The sequence below is a fragment of the Poromitra crassiceps genome, assembly GCF_964638095.1.
Source record: "Poromitra crassiceps genome assembly, chromosome: 30".
In the NCBI taxonomy this organism is placed as follows: Eukaryota; Metazoa; Chordata; class Actinopteri; order Beryciformes; family Melamphaidae; genus Poromitra; species Poromitra crassiceps.
This window is the reverse complement of record NC_139652.1, coordinates 1879011-1906800: the sequence shown is the minus strand read 5'-3', so window position 1 is coordinate 1906800 and position 27790 is coordinate 1879011. Positions and strand designations below refer to the sequence as shown.

Genomic DNA, 27790 nt, shown 5'->3' with positions numbered 1-27790 from the left:
TTTTCTCTTCTACAAAGAGTTGCCATGTTGGTTTTGGAGTTTTTCCGCATTGGCACCCCCCCCGCCTCTCGATCAGCCAATCAGAGCAGTGCCTCATTATCATGGCTCGACGCCCCGCCAGAGCCTGGATGTGTCATTTTTGTTTCAGAAAAAGACCAGAGAGAAATATAAACTGTTAAAAACACACAAACCCATCAGTGAAAAAGAGTCTTGTTCTAAGACGACACCGAGTCAAATCCATCTGATTTCTTGACTCACTTCTCTCAAAACCTTCCCAAGACTTTGGCCCAAATAAATCCACCAAACCAAGGCAACCAGCATCAAAGCTGAAGGAACAGCAGAGGCACAACGTGCGGAGAGAACATACAACACGGGACATCGTGCGGAGAGAACATACGACACGGGACAAACGCATCTTATCGACCAAGTACAAATAAAAACAGAACAGACATTTATTGTGCCAGAATCTACTGTACATAGTCAGAAACATAATGTAGTGTACCATGTAATCCTTAGATACTGAAATGACAGCAGCATGTAGTGAATCATATAAAAAGGCTAAATGGAATGCTTTGTTCAGTAATACTGATTTGTACCTTAAAGGAGAGGGAATGGGTGAGGAGGAGGAATGCAGTCCAGTCTTATTAACATAATAAACAACCCAAATGCAGTGAAGGAAGAGAGGTATTATATTACCATAGGAATAAATTGGTATATGGCAAGTACCTAGGTTTATTTATTTTTTTGGTCTACCTGAATTCATTTACAGGTAACCACACAAAAAAAGTCAGTTAACTCATTTTTTTTTAAGACTTTTACTTGCGGAGTCTCTTATTTGCATCTCCGATGTCTTCTCCATTATGTGAATATAAAGATGGCAGCCTTCGTGCCTCTGTGTATCGTACTTAGAAAAACAAAAACAAAACGGTTAATAGGAAAAGGTGCGTGGTCAGACAGTGCTTTTGGTGGGCAGCTCGGTGCTGTTGTGGCGCGTCTTGCGCGACGTGCCGTCGTCCCGCGGCCGGGCCTTCTGCAGGTTGGACATGGCGGCGGTGCGCTCGATGTCGATGAAGGCGTAGAGCTCGGTGCGGCGCGTGGGGGTGGTGGGGGGCAGGGGGGAGGTGGGGGTGCGGGGCGTGTGGGGGTCGCTGCCGTCCGAGGCGCCCTTGTTGCCGGCGCTGCCGTCCGTCACCACCTCGATGTAGTTGAGCGTCTTGGCGGGCTCCGGGTGGTGAGCACCGGGCAGCGCCGGCCGGCGGAAGTCAAAGTTGAAGACGGTGGGTCCGTCGGTGCGGGACCGCCGGGCCGTGTCGGGCCGGTGGGCGCTGAGCGGCGCCGTCACGTTCTCCGTGTTGACGTAGTTGTGGGAGGAATCCAGCGCGGCGGACAGAGGGTGGGCGGACAGAGGGTGGGCAGACAGAGGGTGGGAGTAGGAGTGCTGCAGCAGACCGTGGTGGTGGTGGTTGTAGCCGTTGAGGGAGGGTGTCTTCAGGCTGCCGCGGCAGCTCTCCTCCTCCTCGGAGCTGGGCTTCCTGGCCTCCCACACGGGCGGCAGAGCGGGCAGGTTCTCGTAGTCCAGCAGGGCCGTGCGCCGCTGGGCGGAGTTGTTGACATTCTGGACGTCGGGGGTGAGCGGGGGCGGGCGGTGCCGGCGGGGGGCCGTGGCCGGGTTGGAGCCGTTGGAGTGTGCGGGGGCCGGCTCCGCCTCGGCCTGGGCGGGGGCCTCCCTGGCGCTCTGCGGAGCGTCCGTGTGGCCGTTGGGCTCTCTGGGCTCCTCGGCCTCGCCCGAGTCCCTGACCTCCAGCTGTTGCTTCTCCTTCTCCTTGGCCATCAGCTGCCTCTGAACAGGGGTGGGTCCCAGCACGAAGCGGGCGCCCTGGGACTCCAGCAGCACCTGGGGCTCAGGCTCAGGCTGGGCGGGCGGGGCGGGTGGCTCAGCGCGGATCCTCGGGGGAGGCGGAGGGGTCGGGGGACACTGCGACTGGGGAGAGCCCGGACTCTCCAGGGGCGTGGTGACCGTCAGCGGGCTGGGCTGCTCCTCCAACAGCCCCGTGGTGTTGACGTAGGTGTGAACCTGCCAAACAACACAGCAGCCGTCACAAAGGGCATCAGCTCATATTGACTCTATAGTAGAATTAATAGAAACACAATTGATTCAATTGATGTTCTCTTACTGTGGACTCTCAGGCCTGGAATCAAGTCATTTTTAAGGCAAGGCTACTCTGGCATTGGATAAATAAAAACTTATTTGGGCATTGCAGCCTAAATTTAAGGCACCTAAACAGTGTAGGAAATTAAAACTAGAACGACCGCAACGCGGACTTATGCCTCCGCCATTAGTTCATTCTTGAGTCCAAGTGGATGTTGGAGCCAAATTGGAAGAAATTGCATCAAGGCGTTTCTTTGCAGAATTGGATATTTGAGCCAAATGTGAAGAAATTTAGTCAAGGTGTTACTGAGATATGGCGTTACCGAGCTTGAAAATGGCATTTGTTAGGTCACTGTGACCTTGACCTTTGACCTTTGATAACCAAAATGGAATCAGTTCATCCTTGAGCCTAAGTGAATGTTTAAGGCGAATCTGATGAAATTCCGTCCAGGCGTTCCTCAGATATCGCGTTAACAAGCTTGAAAATGGCGTTTGAGAGGTCACAGTGACCTTGACCTTTGACCTTTGACCACCAAAATCTAATCAGATCATCCTTGAGCCTAATTGAATGTTTAAGGTGAATGTGATGAAATTCCGTCCAGGCGTTCCTCAGATATCGCGTTAACAAGCTTGAAAATGGCGTTTGAGAGGTCACAGTGACCTTGACCTTTGACCACCTAAATCTAATCAGATCATCCTTGAGCCTAAGTCAGTGTATCTTAAAGTGTGGGGCGCGCCCCACTTGTGGGGCGCAGTGGTATTACAGGTGGGGCGCGGGTGAAATCCGCGGAACCAATGTTTTAGCCATTTTTAGGTCGGACTTCTTTTCCCCGTGAGGAAATAAACAAACCCCGCGCTTCCGTAGTGACACGTTCATTCATCAGACAGACTGGAGGCTGTTTTAGTGTTTTAGATTAGTGCACAATGAAGAGACATTTGGCTGGGACAAACAAGGAGTCGGAGGGCGGCAGTCAACTAAAAAAACCGAGACGAAAATATGATGACGCCTATCTTGCTCTGGGATTCACAGTCAATGCGGTAGGAGACGAGGAGAGACCAGTCTGTGTTCTCTGTCTGAAAACTCTGGCAGCGGACAGCATGAAGCCTAACAAATTAAAAAGACACTTGGAGACAACACACCCCACTTTCGTCAATAAGCCACTCTGGTTATTTCAGAGGAAACTCTGTGAATACCGCAAGCAGGAAAATCGCTTTGTAAAAGTGGCATCAGTGAACAGCAAAGCACAACTAGCGTCATACAAGGTCGCATACAGAATTGCACAGTGCAAGAAGCTGCACACCATCGCTGAGGAGCTCATACTCCCAGCAGCTATCCATATGGTGTAAACTATGCTGGATGAGACCAGCGCTGCAAAATTGAAGACTATCCCGCTGTCCAATGACACAGTTGCAAAACGTATATGTGACATTTCAAATGATCTCGAGGAACAACTCACGGAAAAACTGACAGACACACGTTTCGCCGGACGAGGCTACGGACAGCAATAAAGACTGCTTGCTTATCGCCTATGTTCGCTTTGTCACGTCGGAGTCACTGAGTGAGGATTTGCTGTTTTGCAAGTACGTTACAAGCAGAGCAACAGCTGAAGAGCTATGCTTCTGGACAGTTACCTGACACAACACGGGCTGAATTGGGAGAACTGTGTGGGTTTTTGCAGCCACTAATACTGAGAAAACTTGAGTCCTCACAATTATTATTATTATTTTCTGCACAGGTTGCACTTTATTATTCTTTTGAAAAGATTTGCAGTGGAAAACAGGCTCATTGCAGCCACTAATACTGATAAAACTTGAGTCCTCACAAATGTCTGCACTTATTATTTTCTGCAGGTTGCACCTTATTATTGTTTTGAAACGATTTGCAGTGGAAAACAGGCTCATTGCAGCCCTTAATACAGTGATAGTGACTTGAACTCACAATTAAGATATTTGAATTGATTTTGTTTTGTAGAGGTTGCACTTTATAGTTATTGTTTTTGAAAAGATGTGCAGGGCAAAACAGCCAGAATATAGAAATGAATGGTCATTATGTCAATAAAAGTTAAACTTGGACCGTTTTGTTTCAATTTTGTTGGGGCCCGAAAGATTTTCTTCCTCCAAAGTGGGGCCTGACAGAAAAAGTTTGAGAACCACTGGCCTAAGTGAATGTTTAAGGTGAATCTGATGAAATTCCGTCCAGGCGTTCCTCAGATATCGCGTTAACAAGCTTGAAAATGGCGTTCGAGAGGTCACAGTGACCTTGACCTTTGACCACCAAAATCTAATCAGATCATCCTTGAGCCTAAGTGAATGTTTCAGGCGAATCTGATGAAATTCCGTCCAGGCGTTCCTCAGATATCGCGTTAACAAGCTTGAAAATGGCGTTTGAGAGGTCACAGTGACCTTGACCTTTGACCTTTGACCACCAAAATCTAATCAGATCATCCTTGAGCCTAAGTGAATGTTTAAGGCGAATCTGATTAAATTCCGTCCAGGCGTTCCTCAGATATCGCGTTAACAAGCTTGAAAATGGCGTTCGAGAGGTCACAGTGACCTTGACCTTTGACCTTTGACCACCAAAATCTAATCAGATCATCCTTGAGCCTAAGTGAATGTTTAAGGCGAATCTGATGAAATTCCGTCCAGGCGTTCCTCAGATATCGCGTTAACAAGCTTGAAAATGGCGTTCGAGAGGTCACAGTGACCTTGACCTTTGACCACCAAAATCTAATCAGATCATCCTTGAGCCTAAGTGAATGTTTAAGGCGAATCTGATGAAATTCCGTCCAGGCGTTACTCAGATATCGCGTTAACAAGCTTGAAAATGGCGTTCGAGAGGTCACAGTGACCTTGACCTTTGACCTTTGACCACCAAAATCTAATCAGATCATCCTTGAGCCTAAGTGAATGTTTCAGGCGAATCTGATGAAATTCCATCAAGGCGTTCCTCAGATATGGCGTTAACAAACATCCGTACGGACGGACGGACGGACATCCGTACGGACGGCCGTACGTACGGACGGACAACCCGGATCCATAATGCCTTCGGCCTGGCTTCGCCTGCGGAGGCATAAAAATATTTTGGGGGCAAATTTTGCCCCCACAGTATAAAAAATGGGGGCATTTACAACATTTTGGGGGCACTTAAAAAAAGTAATTACTGCATAAAGTTGCTAAAGCGTAGTGTGGACAACAGCACATTGTGTGTTTTCTTCATCTTCTTCTGGCAACCAGCTTGCAGATGTTGAGTGTGTTAGAGATGGAAATTAAATGAATTGAATGAAAAGAAAATCATAGAAATCTTGGGGCAATTTTTGCCCCTGGATCATGGCTTTTAGGGGCATTCTGAGATTTCTTGGGGGCATTTTTGCATTTTTCTTCAACAAAATAAAGATCATAATAATAGAACTAGAAATACCGCCTCATGCAACACTGCACCCCTTGAATCCCTTCCGATCCCTAGCTATGGCTCAATTTCCCTAGCCCCGCCCCCTTCCACCACCCACATCCCCTTAGTCACTCTCTCTAGCCACCTCTCGAACCCCTACCGGCTCTACAACCTTCATATCCCTAGCTACGCAACTAATTTCACTAGCCCCGCCCCCCTTCCTTGAGTGCAAGTGGACGTTTGAGACAAATTCGAAGAAATCTCCTCAAGGCATTCCTGAGATATTGCGTAAACAAGCATGAAAATGGCGGCCGTGAGGTCATAGTGACCTTGAACTTTGACCACCAAAATCTTAACGTTTGCGCCAAACTTGAAGCAATTCTGTCTAGGCGTTCCTGGGATATCGCATTAACGAACATCGGATGGACAGACAACCCGAGAACATAATGCCTCAGGCCCGGCTATCGCCGGCGGAGGCATAAACATGTAGTTGCCTTTTCAAATAGTCAAACTGCATTTTTTTCTCTGTCAAATATGATTTATCTGGCAAAATAATCAATAATGTTCTTTCTTCTTTTGTTCTAATGTAGAGCCTTATGATTGCTCTTATCGCTAGCGGAACACAGGAGTGCAGAGGTCTAACGTTAGCAGGTTAGCTGGATGACGCGACCAGAGTCACAAAGAGATGGAATTAAAATGGTCAGACGATCGTGTTGTATGCAGGGAGACAAAACTACAGCTTCAGCACAGAAGAGTTCTGGCTAGCGTTAGCTGGCTGGCATCATGCATGAGAAGGACATTGCTCATGAGATTTAAGGAGATCATTGTGATTCAGACCACTGATCTACTGTATATTGATTCAGACTCAGAAAACTGTGACAAGAGGATTTGATTTGGGCGAGATTTGCCCTCAGCTAAAAAAAATGCAATAAAAATAAAAATCAATCCAAAAATAATAATACACAGGATCAGCCGATCAGCTTGTTGGTAAACAAATGGCTTACTGGGGGTAACTTTATAATGGGACCCTATGGAGCCAGCCTTGAGTGTCTCGCGCTAGCAGGCTGTGCTGTTTACTAAATTCAGTTCAGTTTAAAAACTGCGACAGTTCACACAACTTTAACACGACATACAAATATTATATGGGTGTCGTGTCGCGGTATATGTATTCTTCCCGTGAGTTCACGGTACGGGCATCACGGTTCGGTACGTGAAGCGACACGACAAATACGTCAAACCCAGAAGGTGGTAGTAAAGCACCTAAACGCTGTTTGAACGCCATTGAATTTAATTGAATTAAACGCCACAGAAGAAGACACCAAAACAACACAAGGGCCATAGAAATCCACGTTCACTGAATGGAACGTTTTGTGGAGAGGAAACATTACCGGGGGGGGGGTCGCTCCAGAACAGACAGAACAAACCACAACAATATCCAGTCCAGCTGCTCTCCCGTTACAGTCGTCAAAAAAGTGCAGAGCAGTATGCTAATGACTTTTATGACTCAGGCGATAAGCTGCTTTGCAAATTCTGTCAACATCAAGCCAACGAGGTAAGCTTGCTAATGTAACGTTACGTAGCCACGACAAAGTCCTTTATAGTTGCGCGTTGCGGCTAAACGTTACATAACACTGACAAAGCTGTTCACTTGTAAACAAGAAACTTACATGGCGTGGGATGACGAGCAAGATGCGGTGAGGAAGAGGGGATGACTCCTTGTCATGTTCCAATAATCCATTAGATGACCGAACGTAATCATATTATGGTAAACAAAACTCGCCTCCAATAACGTTAAGGCACTGACAGGGTTCTTTCCCGTACTTACTGGGAAAGTGAAACCCACCCCGCTGTCTGTCAGACACTGGGTTGGTGGGAGTATTAGGCTACTCCACACATGCGCTCTGTTTACAAACTTGTGTACAATAAAGATTTAAAGTGGGGGGAAATGCCTTTGCCCTGTCAAACAGCTGGAATACAGACATCTGAGAGGGAGGCGCACCCCACACTTTGAAAATCACTGCTCTAGAGCAGAGGTTCTCAAATTCTCTTTCAGCCAAGGACCCCTTACAAGATAGAAAAGATACCGGGGACCCCCTTATCCTGATTTGTGATTTTGGGCTAAGCTTAATTGGTTCCACTGTAACGTGCTTGCCTTGTTAAAATCTTTATTTTCCTGAAAACTTTTCGCGGACCCCTTGGCAAAGTGCCACGGACCCCTGGGGGTCCCCGGACCCCCATTTGAGAACCACTGCAGAGCGGTTTTTAAATCGCTCTTAAAAACCCACCTGTTCTCCCTGGCTTTCCCCCCTACCTAGCCATCGTTAGGTCCCTGGCATTTATCGTTTTATTGCTTTTATTGTCTTATTGTTTTATCTTTTTGATTTTAATTGTCATCATATATGCACTTTGTATTATGTTGCTTTCAATTAGTATTTTTGCACTTTACTTATTTACATCTGTGCACTTTACTCCCCGCCTGTGAAGCACTTTGGTTCGGCTGCCGCTGTATGTAAATGTGCTATATAAATAAAGTTGACTTGACTTGACTTGACTAAAACCTTTTTGTGTGGATTGCCTAGATCTTATTCAATTGTGGACATTTATTAATTCCCACTTATTAGACATTATTTCTGATGGTAAAATGAGCGTAAAAAGCAAAACACAGAATGCAGAAAAATTCAAAGGGAAAAAAAACAGAATTTGGGATTTGTTGCTTTTTTTCTCCGTTGTACCATTTTCGTACCGAACCGTGACCCCAAAACCGAGGTACGTACGGAACCGTGACTTTTGTGTACCGTGACACCCCTAATATATTATACATCAGTCTCTTGAGCTACTTCTGCTCTCACTCAGAATGTCAAAATATGGGGGTACGGTGGTGCAGTGGTAAGCACTGTCGCCTCACAGCTCGAAGATCCAGGGTTCGATTCCCACCTAGGACGCTGTGAACGCTGAAGGAATGCGTGCCCGTCCGCATGTCCTTGAGTGCCCACCGCCCAGGTGGGGTCATCAAAAGGGCCTTTCTGTGTGGAGTTTGCATGTTCTCCCCGTGCCTCCCGGGGGTTTCCTTCATATAGGAACCCCTTCACCAAAACATGCAATATCCTGGTCGCTAATGTGGTGCCTCCTCTGGTCATTAAGGGCACCTGTTAGGAGGGAGGGGAACTGGTTGGAATAGCGTGAACCTCCCACGTGCTATGTCCTACCGGTGAAGCTTCCTCTGTCAGGTGAAAAGAAGCGGCTGGCTAACTGCCCTTGTCTCGGAGGAAGCATGGAGCCAGTTTCGGCTCTCCCCAGATCGGCAGAGGGTGGAGCAGCAACCAGGATAAATTAATTAAATTAGCACTAATGGGGGATAAAAATGGGATACAAAATCGGGGAAAAAAATATGATAAAAAAATAAAATAAAATGTCAAAATATAAGCCATGTGATGTGTAGTTTTTGGGATATTAACGTTTGTTTAGCACAACTCATAGTAGTTAACTGCTGCTGCGCTTCCGCATTTCCGGGTACTTTTTTGTTGCGGTGATGTCACACTGATTCGTCCTATAGAATTTTATTAATATTTATTCAAATCTAATTATATTCAAATCTCGAAATTTGTTCCAACAGCCCTAGTAAGGATGCCACCTGGTCTCCTCCCTGGGCAGGTGTTCCAGGCACGTCCAGCTGGGAGGAGACCACGGGGCAGATGCTGGCCTGGGAACACCTCAGGAATGGGAAGTTTGAGGTTCTGCTGGAACTGCGACCGCCGCGACCCGATCCCAGATAAGCGGTTGAAGATGATGATGATGAATAAATAATGATAGTAATAAGTAGTAGTAGTAGTAGTGTAAGTAGTACTAGTAAAGGTGTCATAGTACTAGTTGTAGTACTAATAGAACGAGTGGTGTGTGGTTCTTACCGCCTCATCAGCCACCAGTAGGGGGTGTGTGGACTCCTCTCCCACCGAGGGCAGACGGGTGCTCGCAACAGACGGGTGGCGGGTGGAAGGGTGAGACGGGGCCTCGCCAACCGAGGGGATCCTGGTCACCCCATTTGGCACCGTGGGCACCGAGTAGCCCAGAGCTACCACACACACACACACACACACACAGGAAGCACTTTATTCAACGGTTCTGCAGAGCTGGCACACTGGTTTAGGTGTCTGTGCTGCATGCTGCCTCAGATGTGTCTGTGCTGCATGCTGCCTCAGATGTGTCTGTGCTGCATGCTGCCTCAGATGTGTCTGTGCTGCATGCTGCCTCAGATGTGTCTGTGCTGCATGCTGCCTCAGATGTGTCTGTGCTGCATGCTGCCTCAGATGTGTCTGTGCTGCATGCTGCCTCAGATGTGCCTGTGCTGCATGCTGCCTCAGGTGTGTCTGTGCTGCCTCAGATGTGTCTGTGCTGCACGCTGCCTCAGATGTGTCTGTGCTGCATGCTGCCTCAGATGTGTCTGTGCTGCACGCTGCCTCAGATGTGTCTGTGCTGCATGCTGCCTCAGATGTGTCTGTGCTGCATGCTGCCTCAGATGTGTCTGTGCTGCATGCTGCCTCAGATGTGTCTGTGCTGCATGCTGCCTCAGATGTGTCTGTGCTGCACGCTGCCTCAGATGTGTCTGTGCTGCATGCTGCCTCAGATGTGTCTGTGCTGCATGCTGCCTCAGATGTGTCTGTGCTGCATGCTGCCTCAGATGTGTCTGTGCTGCATGCTGCCTCAGATGTCATAAGCAGAACAGACATGAGCATCACATTTTGTTCGGCACAAGAAAGCTCAGCAGGCCAAAAGTAACAATAAAGAGAGGAAGGAGCTTCTTGGATATGATTGAATCACAAAGTAAAGTGTGTATTGAAACAGTTAACAATGTACATCTTCAATTATATGAACTGCGGCCCCTGTTTATATAATAATAATAATATAATATAAATGTTTTCTTAGTGATATTACCTTGTCACTAAAAAGACACCACTTATGCCATATCACTATTATGATATCCAAAATCTAAGATGAGATCTAGTCTCACCACTATATTGTTATATTTACCAGCCCTCCCAGTCCTACCAGCCCTCCCAGTCCTACCAGCCCTCCCAGCCCTACCACAGCACACAAGGTCAAGAGACAGCAGCCAGTCAGAAGTGACTCAACATTCAAAAATCCACTCAAGACATTTGCAGGGGTGTGTAGTGTGTGTGTACCTGCAGGGGTGTGTAGTGTGTGTGTGTACCTGCGGGTGTGTGTGGGGTGTGTGCGGTGGCCTGATGGTGGGGTTCCAGCACGGCCTCCTCCACCACGCTGATGCTGTGGCTGTGCATCACCTCCTGCAGCATGTTGAAGATCTCCTCCGCCCGCGCACACTTAAAGGCAAAGATCCCTGCACACACACACGCATACAACAACAAACATACTTTCAATGATTGAGATCTGATGAATAACAGACTGTATTGAAATGAAGATAATATACAGTATCTCTCTCTATCCCCTCTCTGCTCACCCCCTCTCTCTAGTGCTGGCAGGCAGCACAGGCAGCACACTGCACCATCACAGTCGCACCAGTTATTTCACTATTTCTCGATAAAACTAGTCCATTGACAAGAACAACAAAAGCAATTGGCACATTTCTGTGCTGAATGAATGAGTGAGTGAATTTTCAACACACAGCAGCATTATTAATCTATAAACAGTGCAATAAGGAGAACTGTGGAGCCCCCCAGGGGTCACCTGGTGCAAAAACAAATGTGGTAAATCAGTGGGCAATATGAATTAACATGTTTACTCCCTAAACATCATCCTTGTAGAGAAAGCATTAGGGGTGGGAATCACCAGATGCCCACGATACGATACTAAAACGATACTTGAGTCACGATACGATAGTATTGCGATATTGCGATATATTGAATATTGCGATATTCCGATATATTGCGATTTCTTACTTTTTCAACTGCAAATGATGTCCCCAAAGGAAAACTTTGTCAACATCTGGTTTATATAAGAACAATTTTCCAGTCTGTACATCTGACTTCAACCATTTTATTGCAGCAACATTGTCAAGTAGACAGACCAACAACTTTCATAAAGTCATGTCATAGTTGCATGCACCTGACAAACTGAACTGTTTGTTACAGTCTACTTACAGTCCACCTTAACTGGATGTGTGTGTGGACTACTGTACTTAGGTAGTTTTTGAACAATGCAACTTCACTTCACTTGCACAAAACATCTTGTGCAGCCCATTCAGTAACTGGGGAATTTGTAAATTACTGTTATGACAAAACTGTTACTGTTAAAACAAAATGAAAATATGCTACCATTTGTTTACTGCTGGCCTTGGAACTAAAGTTTATAGCAGCCCAGTGGCCTGGCATGGCATGGCCTGCAAAACATTTTTTTTTTTTGTGTTGCAATATCGATACTTGGCGTCCAAATATCGATACAATATCGTCAGGCAAAATATCGCGATACTATGGTGTATCGATTTTTCCCCCCACCCCTAGAAAGCATGTTCATTACATGTTATATGCAACTAGATGGGCCACTGTAGTAGGGCTGGGCGATAAAACGATAGCAATATATATCGCAATAGAGACGTCATCAATACAATAGAAATATGGTTCGATAGGGACGTTCGATAGAGCGCTTCCCTCTGCTCCGTGGCTCATACAGCCAATCATGTACCTTGTTACTACAAGTAACACGGAAACAGCCAATGATTTAACAGACAAACTCCGAGTGCACCTGCCCCCGCTCATAAACAGCCAATCATATCCCTTGACATGGGCAGTGCTAGTGACGCGAACAGCAAGTTTGGTTTCGCCCGGCACCACACCACCATGGTGAAACGGAACATCAGAAGGAGGAGATGAGTGGGAGAAGATGTGATGTGGAGGAATTAATTATCAATAAAAGGGAAGCCGAAAGCAGAACACCGTTGTAAACGTTACAAAGAATTCCATGTGAGTGAGTTTCAATCCATGTTAACACATTCAGTGCCAAGGACGTCTGTGCACGTCCTAAAAAAAAGTAACGTTCAGTGCCAAGGACGTCTGTGGACGTCCTAAAATCATAATTCATATTATTCCATAATTCTGCTGTTTAAGGTCGTACCCAGCCAGTGAGCATGAATCCCTTCAAGGGATCACACGGCGCCACCTTAAACATCGTCACAGGAGCTGCTCCACCCACCTCAGATCCTTTACTTTGTACAGGAGACAGCGGAGAAAGCCGTGGAAACCGATGCATGCTTTCTGCCAGAGCCGTATATATTGCTCCGTCTACAGCGAGAGTGGGCTCGGCTGCATCCGCGCTCACAACTGAGCTCTTATGCTTCTATCTATCTCCACACGATTTCCTAGAAAGCCAGCATCCGAAGCCGAACGGGCCAAGCCTTTTCGTTCAGTCGCGTTTGCCAGCGCGCATCATTTCCTTGATGCCCATCAAGGAAATGATGCGCGCAGCAAAGCTGGGATCTGTCCGGGGCAAAAACAGAGTCGAGAAAGCAAACTCTGTGCGTGTGGGAGGAGCCCGCAGCTCAGAGGTGGAGAGGGGGGGGGGGGGGGGGGGGGGAGAGGGGTGTGTGGCTGCACAGAAACCACACCACACGCCACCACATCAGAAAACACCAGCCAGAGTCAGTGAATGTGCTCGAAATTAGAGTGCAAAAGGTATTCATAAAAGGGGCTATATCTTGGAAAGAAAAAAAAAACGACAGAAAACCCTTGAAAGTGCACTTTTTTTGAGAGGCTGTAATTTCATAATGGAACTGTCTAGAAACAAAATTTCTTCTTTGGAAGAAGCAGGAGTGTTCAATGTTTCATTAAAGTCCAGCCCCGTTAATATAGCCATAATAGAAAAAATTCTATAGCTGTTTTCAACTGAATGGAAGTGAATCTGGCACAGGCTCCAGACAATTTTACTGAAGCGCTGTGGCACTGAATGTGTTAACGGAACACTCCGCCCATTTTCAACCAGCTTTGTATCATTAGAACATCAGTAGTATATCAGAAAACTGTAAACCGTTTTGAAGTCTGTCATTTAATTTGACAGTTATTGAGTGTTAAAGTGTGGACCAGTGACATCACTGGTCCACACTAACTCAAATTAATAACTCATTAACTCAAATCAACTCTCAATAACTGTCAAACTATTCATCATTCATCTAGTTTGACAGTTATTGAGAGTTGATTTGAGTTAATGAGTTATTAATTTGAGTTAGTGTGGACCAGTGATGTCACTGGTCCACACTTTAACACTCAATAACTGTCAAATTAAATGACAGACTTCAAAACAGTTTACAGTTTTCCGATATACTACTGATGTTCTAATGATACAAAGCTGGTTGAAAATGGGCGGAGTGTTCCTTTAACGTAGATTGACAATGTGTTGTTAACATGTGTTGTATTAATAGTGTTACCGTCACGAGCTCTCAGTCTTCTGTGTCCGGGACATTAAGGTAATGCGAGGCAGCTTATTCACTGATTCACTTAACGTTAACTAGGGCTGTGCAATCAAATCCATACGGCAATATATCGCAATATTTTTTCCGCAATACTGTATCGATATTTCAGAAAAATATCGTGATATATCGCCATATCGATTTTTTTGCACAGCCGTGTGTTCAGTGACACATTAAGAATACTTTTTATTTCAGTGCGTTCAGTCAGACACTCAACACTCAGTAGTTTTGACTAAATTTGTCCACTAAGTTGTCAATATAAAGTGATTATTAAACTACCTGGGTGGTACACAGCGTGTTGTATTTTTAGCTCTATTTTTTTTTTTCAGTAAATTATGTAGAGTATTGCAATATATCGCAATATGTATTGTATTGCAATGTATCGTGATACAATCGTATCGCGACCCATGTATCGTGATACGTATCGTAGGGATTCTGTTAGCCGGTATTTGTTGCCGTGGGCCGGCAAATTAAAAGGTCACCGGCTCAAGTGGGCGGTTGAAAATATGCCAGATAATTAAATTCCTTATATAAAATAGCCTAATATTGTGTGACCTATAGCCTAAGTGATGTTGCCAATAAGCTACGACTTAAATAGAGACTTACATCATATTTTTTCCGCCCCTGCTGTTACGTTGAGTGTTTGGTGAAAAAGAAAAATATAGCAGACGCTTTCTTTACTGTAGTGCAGCCGCACACGCAACATCAGTCCCGCCGACCAGCGCTGGACCCGCTGTGACTTTACGCAGGAGGAAACCCAAACGTCAAAACACACATCCCTTGCTAGGCAAGTCCTTTTTTTAATCTAGATCAACGACAAGTACTTCAGCCGAGGCCAGCAAGACGGCAGGAAAGCGTCACGCACCTGCTATTCTTCCTCAAGAAGAAACAGAAGCGTGCCTGCTGCCGTCAAAAGTGAAAGAGACCCATCGTAGGCTGTCAATTTAGCGGAGGTAAAAAGCCTTTTTACCTACGTTGGCCGAATCAACCAATCAATCGCTTGCGCTTGTTGCTTGACGCTCGTATGATGAAGAGATGAATCAAAATGCTTACCACAAATAAAGCCAAATGGTAGCCGAGAACGAGTGCAGGAGAGCTGCCGCAGGTGCCAGGTGTGGAGTGGGAGAGATTAAGGTGCGTAGCCTATTGCTGGAGATTCAAGTTGTGCGCTGTCTGCACTGACACTGTCGCACTTATTACTTTTAGCTACGTTGTTTTTTCATCAAGGCAATGTCCAGAAGATATGGGTTCTCTGCACCCAGGAACCTACAGACCCCCTCCACCCAGGAACCTACAGACCCCCTCCCAAACCCCCAGCTCTCTGCACCCAGGAACCTACAGACCCCCTCCACCCAGGAACCTACAGACCCCCTCCCAAACCCCCAGCTCTCTGCACCCAGGAACCTACAGACCCCCTCCCAAACCCCCAGCTCTGTCCACCCAGGAACCTACAGACCCCCTCCCAAACCCCCAGCTCTCTGCACCCAGGAACCTACAGACCCCCTCCACCCAGGAACCTACAGACCCCCTCCCAAACCCCCAGCTCTCTGCACCCAGGAACCTACAGACCCCCTCCCAAACCCCCAGCTCTGTCCACCCAGGAACCTACAGACCCCCTCCCAAACCCCCAGCTCTCTGCACCCAGGAACCTACAGACCCCCTCCCAAACCCCCAGCTCTCTGTACCCAGGAACCTACAGACCCCCTCCCAAACCCCCAGCTCTCTGCACCCAGGAACCTACAGACCCCCTCCACCCAGGAACCTACAGACCCCCTCCACCCAGGAACTTACAGACCCCCTCCACCCAGGAACCTACAGACCCCCTCCCAAACCCCCAGCTCTCTGCACCCAGGAACCTACAGACCTCCTCCACCCAGGAACCTACAGACCCCCTCCCAAACCCCCAGCTCTCTGCACCCAGGAACCTACAGACCTCCTCCACCCAGGAACCTACAGACCCCCTCCCAAACCCCCAGCTCTCTGTACCCAGGAACCTACAGACCCCCTCCCAAACCCCCAGCTCTCTGTACCCAGGAACCTACAGACCCCTCTCAAACCCCCAGCTCTCTGTACCCAGGAACCTACAGACCCCTCTCAAACCCCCAGCTCTCTCCACCCAGGAACCTACAGACCCCCTCCACCCAGGAACCTACAGACCCCCTCCCAAACCCCCAGCTCTCTGTACCCAGGAACCTACAGACCCCCTCCCAAACCCCCAGCTCTCTGCACCCAGGAACCTACAGACCCCCTCCACCCAGGAACCTACATAGTCTGTAGGTTCCTGGGTGGAGGGGGTCTGTAGGTTCCTGGGTGGAGGGGGTCTGTAGTACAGACCCCCTCCACCCAGGAACCTACAGACCCCCTCCCAAACCCCCAGCTCTCTGTACCCAGGAACCTACAGACCCCCTCTTAAACACCCAGCTCTCTCCACCCATGAACCTACAGACCCCCTCCACCCAGGAACCTACAGACCCCCTCCACCCAGGAACCTACAGACCCCCTCCCAAACACCCAGCTCTCTCCACCCATGAACCTACAGACCCCCTCCACCCAGGAACCTACAGACCCCCTCCCAAACCCCCAGCTCTCTGTACCCAGGAACCTACAGACCCCCTCCACCCAGGAACCTACAGACCCCCTCCACCCAGGAACCTACAGACCCCCTCCCAAACACCCAGCTCTCTCCACCCAGGAACCTACAGACCCCCTCTCAAAGCCCCAGCTCTCTGTACCCATGAACCTACAGACCCCCTCCCAAACCCCCAGCTCTCTGTACCCATGAACCTACAGAGCCCCTCTCAAACCCCCAGCTCTCTGCACCCAGGAACCTACAGACCCCCTCTCAAACCCCCAGCTCTCAGGAACCTACAGACCCCCTCACAAACCCCCAGCTCTCTGTACCCAGGAACCTACAGACCCCCTCTCAAAGCCCCGGCTCTCTGCACCTCCTCCGTATGAAAGCATGGCATCCAAAAACAATGGCACAAAAGGCAGGTCATGATGGCTGCAGCACAAACATGACATCATGATAGATTGTGATGCAAAGACGACTCTGCTGCCCGACTCAAACAGAGAAGTCTCCTCATTTCAGCACGATTCAGATTACAGCATGTGAGTGTCTATCTAGCTTCACAAAATAAAATATTCCCTGCTCTGCTGGCATGGATCAGAAAATCCACGGATCGGATCGCGTGACGGATTTTGAGCCATGGATCAGATTTTTAGGATCAGCAAAAAAAACAACTCTCAAATTTAATTAACTAATTTCTCTCAAAATTAGATTTTCGATTAGATTTTTTAATACTATTATACTGCTCTAACCATTTGTTGCCCTGCACAGCTCAAAAATATATTTTTTTCTCATAAGTGACACAATTTATGCTTTTACTCTGAAGGCAGAACAACCCAACTTCCTGTTTCAGCGTGGCGCTGCTATTACTTACTAACCTATCACATGCTATTACTTACTAACCTATCACATGCATACCCTCTAGGGTATGCATGTGATGTCACAGAGGCAGAAGTCACTGTGACAACACATGCATACCCTCTATAGAGGGTATGCATGTGATGTCACAGTAGAGGGTATGCATGTGATGTCACAGAGGCAGAAGTCACTGTGACATCACATGCATACCCTCTAGGGTATGCATGTGATGTCACAGAGGCAGAAGTCACTGTGACAACACATGCATACCCTCTATAGAGGGTATGCATGTGATGTCACAGAGGCAGAAGTCACTGTGACATCACATGCATACCCTCTAGGGTATGCATGTGATGTCATGTGATGTCACAGAGGCAGAAGTCACTGTGACATCACATGCATACCCTCTAGGGTATGCATGTGATGTCACAGAGGCAGAAGTCACTGTGACATCACATGCATACCCTCTATAGAGGGTATGCATGTGATGTCACAGAGGCAGAAGTCACTGTGGGGTCACGCCCACTGAGTCACAGCAAGACTGAGCTTGAATGCAGTAATCAGCCTAGATAACTGACACCTGCTGCTCAGGGAGGAACTTGACACTCATTTTGACACTCATTCCCGATTGAGGGGGCGTGTTTCAGTGGGTGTGCATACCCTCTATTGTTCATGACTTAAGTCTTAAGGTCCTCTTACACACCAAGAGCGATGGGAATATACAGCACGAAATTGCGGTGCGGATTTTGACCCACCTGTTAATCACAGCAACAGATGTGTGTGTACACATCGGAAGCGAATTTCTGAAAAATCGACCTTGGTCCGAAATAATAAACACCGCAATGACGCTCAGCAAAACTTGGCCGTTGGTATGCACGGTTGCATTGACTGATAATACTCGAAAAATATTATTGACGTGCGAATTAATCGCATGGAAAAAACGCCCCTGGTGTGTAAGGACCTTTACTGTGCCAACTGTTGAGACTATTATTTCGTCATTTATTATGTAAATAGGCCAGGAGGCCCCCCAGCTTTATGATGCTATTTTGTTATGTTGCTTGTTGTTGCTGTGCCAATGCAATGTCTGTCTTGAAGCCAGTGGCGCTGAAGCACTAGGAGGAGCAGTGTGACATGTACCCTGGCCTGTCTGGCAGCGCCGGCCGCTCTCGAAGGAGAAGAGGTTGGAGTCGTATCCATAGCGACGCAGGCACAGGTAGGGCCACCTCACGTCGTCACGCCGATGGGTGTGGAGGACCAGCTCGGCATCGGTCAGCTCCATCACGCCAGAGCCCAGCTCGTTCCCATCGTCGTCCACGTTGATCACCTGGACACACACACACACCCCAAACACAGTCAGAGGCGTCAACCGGACCTTAGGATTTAACAAGTACAGTCACTACATCACATTACATGGAAGCAAGCTATTGAAATAAAATAAAATAAACGTATTTCGTTTTTTTAGACATATTTTAGGATTTTTATAAACATTTTTAACGGTGGCCAAAATACAGTGTAAATTCCAAAACTGTTCCAAAACGCACTGTAATTCCAAACCTTTTCCAGGCCTGGAAACGTTTTTCAAATTCCATAACTTTTTCAGGAATTTCATGACCGTGGGAACCCTGAAACATGGATTTTCCACAAAAATATTAACATTAAAGAAGAAGCAGCACTAACATCCAATATAAAGAGGTGTATCCTACTACACCTAAACCCGTAGATTCCCTGCCTACCAACACAAGGGTCGCAGGTTCGCGCCCTGTGTTACTTCCGGCTTGGTCGGGCGTCCATACAGGCATGATTGTCTGAGTCTGCGGGTGGGAAGCTGGATTAAGGGTATGTGTTCTGGTCGCTGCACTAGCGCCTCCTCTGGTCGGTCGGTGGCACCTGTTTGGGGCGGAACGGAACTGCTGGGAATAGATTGATCCTCCCACATGCTACGTCCTGCCGGTGAAGCTCCCCGCTCTCAGGTGAAAAGAAGCGGCTGGCAATGTGCATGTGTCGGAGGAAGCATGGTGCTAGTCTACGGCTCTCTCCAGATCGGCAGAGGGTGGACCAGCGACCGGGGCTGCATGGAGGGAAATTGGCCAAGTACAATTGGGGAGAAAATGGGGGAAATCAGGGGGGGGAGTGTATCCATATTTATAGACATATTTACAAGAAATAAAAAAAGTCAAATCCAAAAAATCCAATATAAAGACGTGTAAATAAATACATTTGCCGTTCTGTTACATTACATGGAAGGTTATCCATGGAAGATTACTGTAACAATTAATTTCATAACACAAATTACACAAAATTCCATTACTTTTCCCGAACTTAAGGATTTTAATAATGAGTTTTCCAGGCCTGGAAAACAAAATTTTAAAATTCCATGACTTTCCCAGGTTTTCCATTACTGTGGGGAACCCTGTACAATAGGAAACTATGGATCCACCAGTGTTTTCCATACATAAAGGAATTTGTGGCGCACCGCCACAAAAGGATTTTGACCACCACAAAAAGAGGTTGACCTTTTTTTTTTTTACAGTGCACCTGAACGCAACATGCAAGATACCCGCTGAATAAGTGTCCAAATGTTCATGTCATTCTGGCCAATACTTCTGTTATAGCATTTCAGTCTGGAATATGGAATATCTTTCAATAATCTATGATTTAGCTGCTAAATTGTCAATAACGCCATCTGCTCGCTACCCAGGCACTTATGCATGTACTTAACCTAACTAACTTAACTAACTATCCGGTGTGCACAACATTGTCAGCCTAAACTCCGGCTGACACCCCAAAATCCTACAATCCGCTACAGAAAAATGTATATTGTTTGTTTATTAACTGGCCCCTCGCCTTCTATCATTTCACGAAAGTGGCAAAGCAAGTTGAGTATCCCTGACCTATAGGGAGAAATTTAGTTTGTCATTGTAAACCCACAGCACAGTAATGATGACATGTTCTTCATAGATCTAGCCTTTTAATTTTGCTCTTAAGCTTTCTCAAAGTACACCAAATTCATGCATTTTACTTTAAAATGTTTAAAAAACATCTCGCGGGGGGGCCTGCCCCCGCACCCCCCTAGGGGGTCTCCGGTCCCCCACCACAAATACTCAAAATCCTGTGGGAAACACTGGACCCACGATATTGGATTTGTTTATTTATTTTTTGGGCCGGTATCCGACATGCAGATATTTTCCAACTCTTTTGGCCGAAGCAGATGCTGATAGCGATATATGCACGCATTTCCCCCCCCCACCTAATTTCAGACAACATCAAGTCTCTCCTGTAGTGGAATTAACACATGATGATGCCTACTCATCATGATGGCCCACTGGCAGATGCAGACATAAATACAATGCTTTTCAAATGTACTCATTCACTGGCCAAAATAAGAAAACTAGCTCAACTTAGGTTATGTAAAACCTGCTATATTTTTTAGGTAAAATGTTCTTCATTGGGCTGATTTACTCAAGCATAATCAAAGCATCCTTTTATCTGCCTGTATGTTCGTTTCGGGCCGATGCCGGCATTTCATTTTAAAGCCTTTATCGGCCGATACCAATGACGTGTGGATATGATGGTGCCATCCGTAAGGGAAACCCTGAATTCTCTTTTGGAAACCAAGTACATATTAAGCAGCGTTTATGAATGAAATATGTCCAGGGTCAGAAATTAACACCAACCAGAAGTCAAATCTCTGCTAGTTGGTTTACTCTACTAGGCATTTTCTTCTGGTAACAGCATTTAAAGAGCACATTCTAATAGAAAATCTTGTTGTCTTGTAAAATAGTTAAAGTAGCTTTTTTTCTCCTCCTCTAGACACTGGTGGAAGCTGGTGGACTATAAATTCCCTGAAATGCATTGACCCATCAATCACAGAATGTGGCATCAACTAATCAACTAGGGCTCAGGAATGTAACTGTGCAAAAACAAGAATCTGAGAAAACAAATTGGTATTCAGATGTAGGTCTCTGAAACCACTTTTGGAAATTGAGCAAGGATAATCAGCAGATATTGTGACAGACAGCTGAGCTCCCAACCACAATCATTAGTGAATAATCCAGGGTGTGGGACTCCTCTACTGACTACAAGGTTGGTGTTGAGACAGGCCAAGGCAAGAACTCACCTTGAATTTGCTTTGATGGTTATCTGGAATTGACTCTTTCTCTGGACAGCTTAAACAGCTACCCATGGCTTCTTCAGAGCACCATCTGATGTCTGACACCCAAGGAAACAGCATTTCAGTTAGACCAGAGTTTAACCACAGCAGCACAACATTATCCAGATGTGCCATGGGCTAAAGGATTGAACATGCCGAAATCTGAGCAAACATCTCCAAACAAGGACAGACAGCCATGGCACACCAAACAAACATCTGTGTTTTGTTGTATAATGTTTGATTGGTGTGGTGCCATGGGCTTAAAACACAGTTGACAACACAAGTTGTGTTGACATGATGCCGTCAAGGTTTGCTCACCTAGATCCTGCCACCCGTACCCCTGGTTCCATCCTCAGAGCCTGAGGGACACTCATGCTTTTTCTGCTTTGCCAACATGAACAGCAATTCTGCACAGAATAAAATTCGGATGCACCATTATTGATTTGTGGCACTTGGGGTGAATTTTACACATTCATCTTTTTTGTCTTAAATGTTTATGCTTCTTCAAAGTAGCAAACTAAACTACTATTATTTATACGTGATCGTGGGAAGTGATTTGAATGGTCGGGATACATCGGCCAGTGAAGCGTGCAAATTGTAGTCTACGTGATGTTGTTGTAAATGCCTTGCGTTGTCCGCCTGTCATGTTTCATTATATGTGGATAGGAGCGTCCATACATGCAGTCATTTAATTAACCTGATCAATATCACATCCAATTAAGCTGCACAGGTCCACACATAAAGCTCTCTGATCTGAGCCGTGTTCCCAGTTAGCCATCTATCTTCTGGCTGTTTACCAGCTCGAATAACACAAGTTAGCTAAATAAACAAATTAGACGCGAGCTAATTGACGTTACCGTCGTTGGCGTGCTAGCTTAGCTGTAGAAGTTGATAAAACTGGCTATATCAGTTAGCTAACGTACTGTTACATTCACTTTGTAATTAGCCAGACAGCATTAAGCTCCGTTCGCTCAGTGTGGTAAGGTTATGATAAGTGTAATGGCAGCTAGCTAGTTAGCACAAAGCTAACCTGACTGTCTTTCTGGTTGAATAAGCTAACAGTGGATTTCAGCTAACTAATGAGCTCGGCGCTCCCGAGAAGAACACAGCAACGCGTTTAGCTTGGTGCTCAGTCTCTTCCTGTAAATAAACGAACGCCTTTAATACAGGGATACTTACGAGGCAGCGTTAATATGTTGAATGATAACATCCAGACTCTTCAGGCATTCGGAGAGTTAGTTACTGAGCAGCTCTGAGTTATGACAAAACGACGCTAGCTTAGTAAACCAACAAGCTAGCTAGCGTTAGCCTAGCCTGCTGCTAGCTACACCAGCAGAGCCACCATCTTTCCTCTCTGCGCTGTGCCAGAGCGCCAAAAAAACAATCACAACTTCTTTCAAAGGTGGCTAACGCTCACTTTGGCGAAAACAAAACGATAGAAAACGGTTTAAATCCACCGATAATCCTTCGTGTTTCACTATAGAGCAAAAAAAGTCCGTCAAGATCCACTTGTATCTGCCTGAAAAGCCAGTTTGCTTCGGTCGTAGCGTCTTTTCTCCCGCTAGCCTGCTGGGCTAAATCACTGCAACTTGGCTCAACTTCCCGAGAGTTCCGAGGCAGGAATCTCTCCAATGTGGTGAAGGCTCTGCTCAGTGCGCATGCGCGACTGTGTGGTTTGGGATAGCCAGGGCCTCTCCCAGGAGGGACATAATGAATGAGTAATAGAAAATAATGGTATGTCAGTCATGCAATCTTAAAAAACATAATTACTTGTTTTATTGAAACACCCACAGAAAATGCGTCACGATATGTCATATACATAGGATCATTTATATGGGACTGAGAACTAACTGTTACAATGTGCATGGGATTCTCTGTCATTGGTTGTTTGTGCAATGATTCCCATCTAGCATTCCTTGACAGTGAGTGCTACAGTCATGTTTGAGCAGGTATGCATCGTTGATGGATGAATACTCATAGATTTCAGAGATTTCTACATTTTTCTTTGATGTTTAGTTGCTGACACATGCTATGCTTCTTTCTGAACAAGTTCCTCTTATACAGTGAAGCACAAGTGAAACAAATAAAAAGACACAATACACAGTACACAATATGATACCTTACGTAGATTTATGATTAAGTAAACATCTTTCCCATTTGTTAATACAAGGACCAACCATGGCTACTGAAACACGTCTACTTTATCAAACAAATACACCTCAGTCGAGAGAAGGCTAAGTACTTTATGTGCTCAAGGGAAATAATGGATGACCTGAAAGGCTTCCACATAATCTCTTTACTGATAACTGGTCAAAATTCTCTGTGATTTGTCACAGCCATAATGTGCAAATGTTATAGCTTATCAAACAGTGACAATACATAATTAAAAAAAAAAGCAGCAATAATAGAAATATAGAGACACACACACACACACACACACACACACACTCTCTCTCTCTCTCTCACACACACACACACACACACACAGATATGATGTAAGTATATACAATTCTGTTGAAATGAATCTTCTGTTGTAATTAAATAATCATATATCTTTTCTTTATTCAATATCTGGTGATAAAAATATAAACAAAAATAGTAGAAAAATAAATTTGCCATGTCTCCCTGTAGTGCTCAACATATAAAAGTGATTAATCTTCTTTCTCTTCTCTCACTCAGTAGTCAATACAATCTTTAACGTCTGGTGTACACCAAATCTGTGGGCCCAAAACAAAAAAGGGGAGAGGAATTAGTTGTGATAGTTTGAACTCTGACCTCTCTATACTGAGCTATGTGAGGTGAACTCAGACCTCTCTATACTGAGCTATGAGGTGAACTCTGACCTCTCTATACTGAAGCTATGTGAGGTGAACTCTGACCTCTCTATACTGAGCTATGTGAGGTGAACTCAGACCTCTCTATACTGAGCTATGAGGTGAACTCTGACCTCTCTATACTGAAGCTATGTGAGGTGAACTCAGACCTCTCTATACTGAGCTATGTGAGATGAACTCAGACCTCTCTATACTGAGCTATGTGAGGTTATCTCTGACCTCTCTATACTGAGCTATGTGAGGTGAACTCTGACCTCTCTATACTGAAGCTATGTGAGATGAACTCTGACCTCTCTATACTGAGCTATGTGAGGTGAAGTCAGACCTCTCTATACTGAGCTATGTGAGGTGAACTCTGACCTCTCTATACTGAGCTATGTGAGGTGAAGTCAGACCTCTCTATACTGAGCTATGTGAGGTGAACTCTGACCTCTATACTGAGCTATGTGAGGTGAACTCAGACCTCTCTATACTGAGCTATGTGAGGTGAACTCAGACCTCTCTATACTGAGCTATGTGAGGTGAACTCTGACCTCTCTATACTGAGCTATGTGAGGTGAACTCTGACCTCTCTATACTGAAGCTATGTGAGGTGAACTCTGACCTCTCTATACTGAGCTATGTGAGGTGAACTCAGACCTCTCTATACTGAGCTATGTGAGGTGAACTCTGACCTCTCTATACTGAGCTATGTGAGGTGAACTCAGACCTCTCTATACTGAGCTATGTGAGGTGAACTCAGACCTCTCTATACTGAGCTATGTGAGGTGAACTCTGACCTCTCTATACTGAGCTATGTGAGATGAACTCAGACCTCTCTATACTGAGCTATGTGAGGTGAACTCAGACCTCTCTATACTAAGCTATGTGAGGTGAACTCAGACCTCTCTATACTGAGCTATGTGAGGTGAACTCAGACCTCTCTATACTGAGCTATGTGAGGTGAACTCAGACCTCTCTATACTGAGCTATGTGAGGTGAACTCTGACCTCTCTATACTGAGCTATGTGAGGTGCAACATGAAGTGTGAAGGCACTTGAAGCTGGGAGGCCTGCAGCTGCAGAGAGACACGTACCTCTGTGGACGTCAGGGTTCACATTCTCATAGATGGGATACAGGAGGTTCTCCTGCTCGCTGCGCAGCTTCCTGGCTCTCAGCACGTCACGGACACACTGGTGGAGGTAAGCATACTGCACCTGGGGGGGGGGGGAGGGGCATAGGGATGAGTATTCACCTTATGTAGCCACGCCCATTTGACCCGGTTCTGTGGCCGTCCTACGACTTCCGGCTAAAAATAATAATAAAATAAAATAAAAAATGCAATATCATCTAACTCTGAATTAACTAATAATTTAGCCAATTGTATGTAACATACCAAATAAAAGCAAACGGCAATGTCTAAGAATGCAACGCCATGTAACTGGCTCGTTAAGTCTCGCATTCCAGGGAATTACGTTAACGTCTGCGGGTCTTTATTGACGTTAATGGCTCGCGCTGCCTCGGAGGAGAGAAAACTATCCGAAGCTTTCTTTGTTGGAGTCCAGGTATGTTTTACAAGAAAGTGCTCGTCATTGTCGACGATAACGTTATCTGACATGGAAAACAGTGGATACTCGCTTGCTTGCTGTGTACCGGCTCAAAGTAGTAGGCTACGTTCTTTATTTTACCCCTTCACTGTCCGCTCCAAAAACAACTCTTTTATTTTGCGCCGTGACCGCCGGAAGTGTTAGGTGGACCCGGAAGAATTTGGTCCACTGTAGGTCTGAACATACGGTGAATAGGGCCATACTGCACCTGAGGGGGGGAGGGGCATGATAGGGATGAATATAGGGCCATACTACACCTGGGGGGGGGGGGGGGGGGGGGGGGCGAGGGGCATAGGGATGAGTATAGGGCCATATGCAATCCAAATTCCCCCTCCTTTTTGTTCAAATTCCGCCTTTTCATCTTCGACATGTTTCTTGAAAGGAATAGTTCATCTTTTTATTTATTTATTTTTTGGCGTGGGGTTGTCTGAGGTATTTGCCTACAGTCAGTGTGGAGTAGAATGTAGCACGGTCCCAGTTTGGAGCATCAGGCAGGTAGAGCTGCCTGCTGAGTGTGAACAGGGTCACAAGCAAAAATTTATAAAAATAAAAAAAACATCTGAAAAAACAAACGTCAAATGCTTCCATACTGTTCACCTGGCGTAATCCAAGTCTCCACAAGCCCTGAGATGTCAAGTTGACTTGAAAAGACATCATTTACAAGAACCCTGTTTTTAACTAGAAATCTTCAGGTGCTCCAAGAAGTGGTGCTCACCACTTAGGTATTCTACTTCTTGGAACAACATAGCTACAGTGCAGATTTCCGCTAAGATCGTCTGCTTTGTCATCTATTTTACTTTAAATTGGACCATAACGTACAAAATGAACATCATGCTGCAGTGAAAAAGACTTGAAACTAGTGATTGAGACCATAAACTCATTAGGCAAGTGTGGCCTGAGGGAATAAATCAAGTGAGAAGTAAGGTCATATTCCCATTGAATTCTATACATATTCAGACTTCTATTTGCAGCCAGTGGAGTCGCCCCCTGCTGGCCATTGGAAAGAATGTGGGTTTAAGGCACTTCCACATTGGCTTCATTGGTTAGGGGGCCACCAGGAACCAATTTCCACCAGGGCCACCAACAGATAAAACAGTCTATAGAAGAAAATAGAATACAGACATTCTGTATATTTTCATAATCTCTCCATCACAAACTGGAGATTGTAGTTTACCCAACTTTTAATTGACATTTACATCAATAGACACAGATACACACACACATACACACACACACACATACACACACACCACACACACATACATACACACACACACACATACACACACCAACCGAATCGCCTGTCAGCATTGTACGTTTTTGTGCAATTCACGGATACGTACAATCTCAACGTGAATTTGAAACAAAACGGCAGGTTCATTTGAAAACCTTGCTGCCTTTGTAAGATTCAAGATTCAAGATTAATTCGAGTAGCCATAGTGAGTAATCAGATTACAGTAGCCATAGTGAGTAATCAGATTACAGTACCCATAGTGAGTAATCAGATTACAGTAGCCATAGTGAGTAATCAGATTACAGTAGCCATAGTGAGTAATCAGATTACAGTAGCCATAGTGAGTAATCAGATTACAGTAGCCATAGTGAGTAATCAGATTACAAACGAGGAATTTGACTTCGCGCAAGTATGCAGCACGATGATCACATCAACAGCAGAAGATAGAGCAAACAGAAAAAAATCTCAAATGATAAATTATAACCTCAAATTACACCACCGTATATAATATAATATAATATAATATATATCTAAACGTGATATGCAACGTAGTTTGGTTCAGAAACGTGATGTTCTACGTATCCATGGATA

General features: G+C 45.7%; 2 protein-coding genes across 2 annotated transcripts in view; both read right to left on the bottom strand.

Annotated features, from left to right (window-relative positions):
* Positions 1-438: 438 nt before the first annotated feature.
* Positions 439-23117, bottom strand: LOC310800477 (fibroblast growth factor receptor substrate 2-like). The gene is made up of 7 exons (XM_083663076.1): positions 22725-23117; positions 21864-21952; positions 21513-21604; positions 18533-18719; positions 10744-10890; positions 9443-9606; positions 439-2074 (listed from the first exon to the last, which is right to left on the bottom strand). The coding sequence occupies exons 3-7, from the start codon at positions 21576-21578 to the stop codon at positions 950-952; spliced, it is 1689 nt and encodes a 562-aa protein (XP_083519202.1). The 5' UTR covers positions 21579-21604; positions 21864-21952; positions 22725-23117; the 3' UTR covers positions 439-949.
* A 263-nt stretch (positions 23118-23380) lies between these two features.
* ptprbl (protein tyrosine phosphatase receptor type B, like) overlaps positions 23381-27790 on the bottom strand; it is a 53118-nt gene continuing 48708 nt past the window's right edge. Inside the window, exons 29-30 of the mRNA XM_083663246.1 lie at positions 25455-25575; positions 23381-24262 (exon numbers count right to left, since the gene is read on the bottom strand). Coding sequence (XP_083519372.1) covers positions 24240-24262; positions 25455-25575 — 144 coding nt within the window. The 3' untranslated portion in view covers positions 23381-24239. The remainder of the gene's footprint in view (positions 24263-25454; positions 25576-27790) is intronic.

What these genes read in the sequence shown, in the direction of transcription:
- LOC310800477 (XM_083663076.1), bottom strand. Translation starts at nt 21,578, where the DNA reads ATGGGTAGCTGTTTAAGCTGTCCAGAGAAAGAGTCAATTCCAGATAAC. An exon ending in ACCATCAAAGCAAATTCAAG is followed by an intron (nt 18,720 to 21,512) that starts GTGAGTTCTTGC and finishes GTGTGTGTCCAG; the next exon opens with GTGATCAACGTGGACGACGA. An exon ending in TACTGGTGGCTGATGAGGCG is followed by an intron (nt 2,075 to 9,442) that starts GTAAGAACCACA and finishes GTTGTTTGGCAG; the next exon opens with GTTCACACCTACGTCAACAC.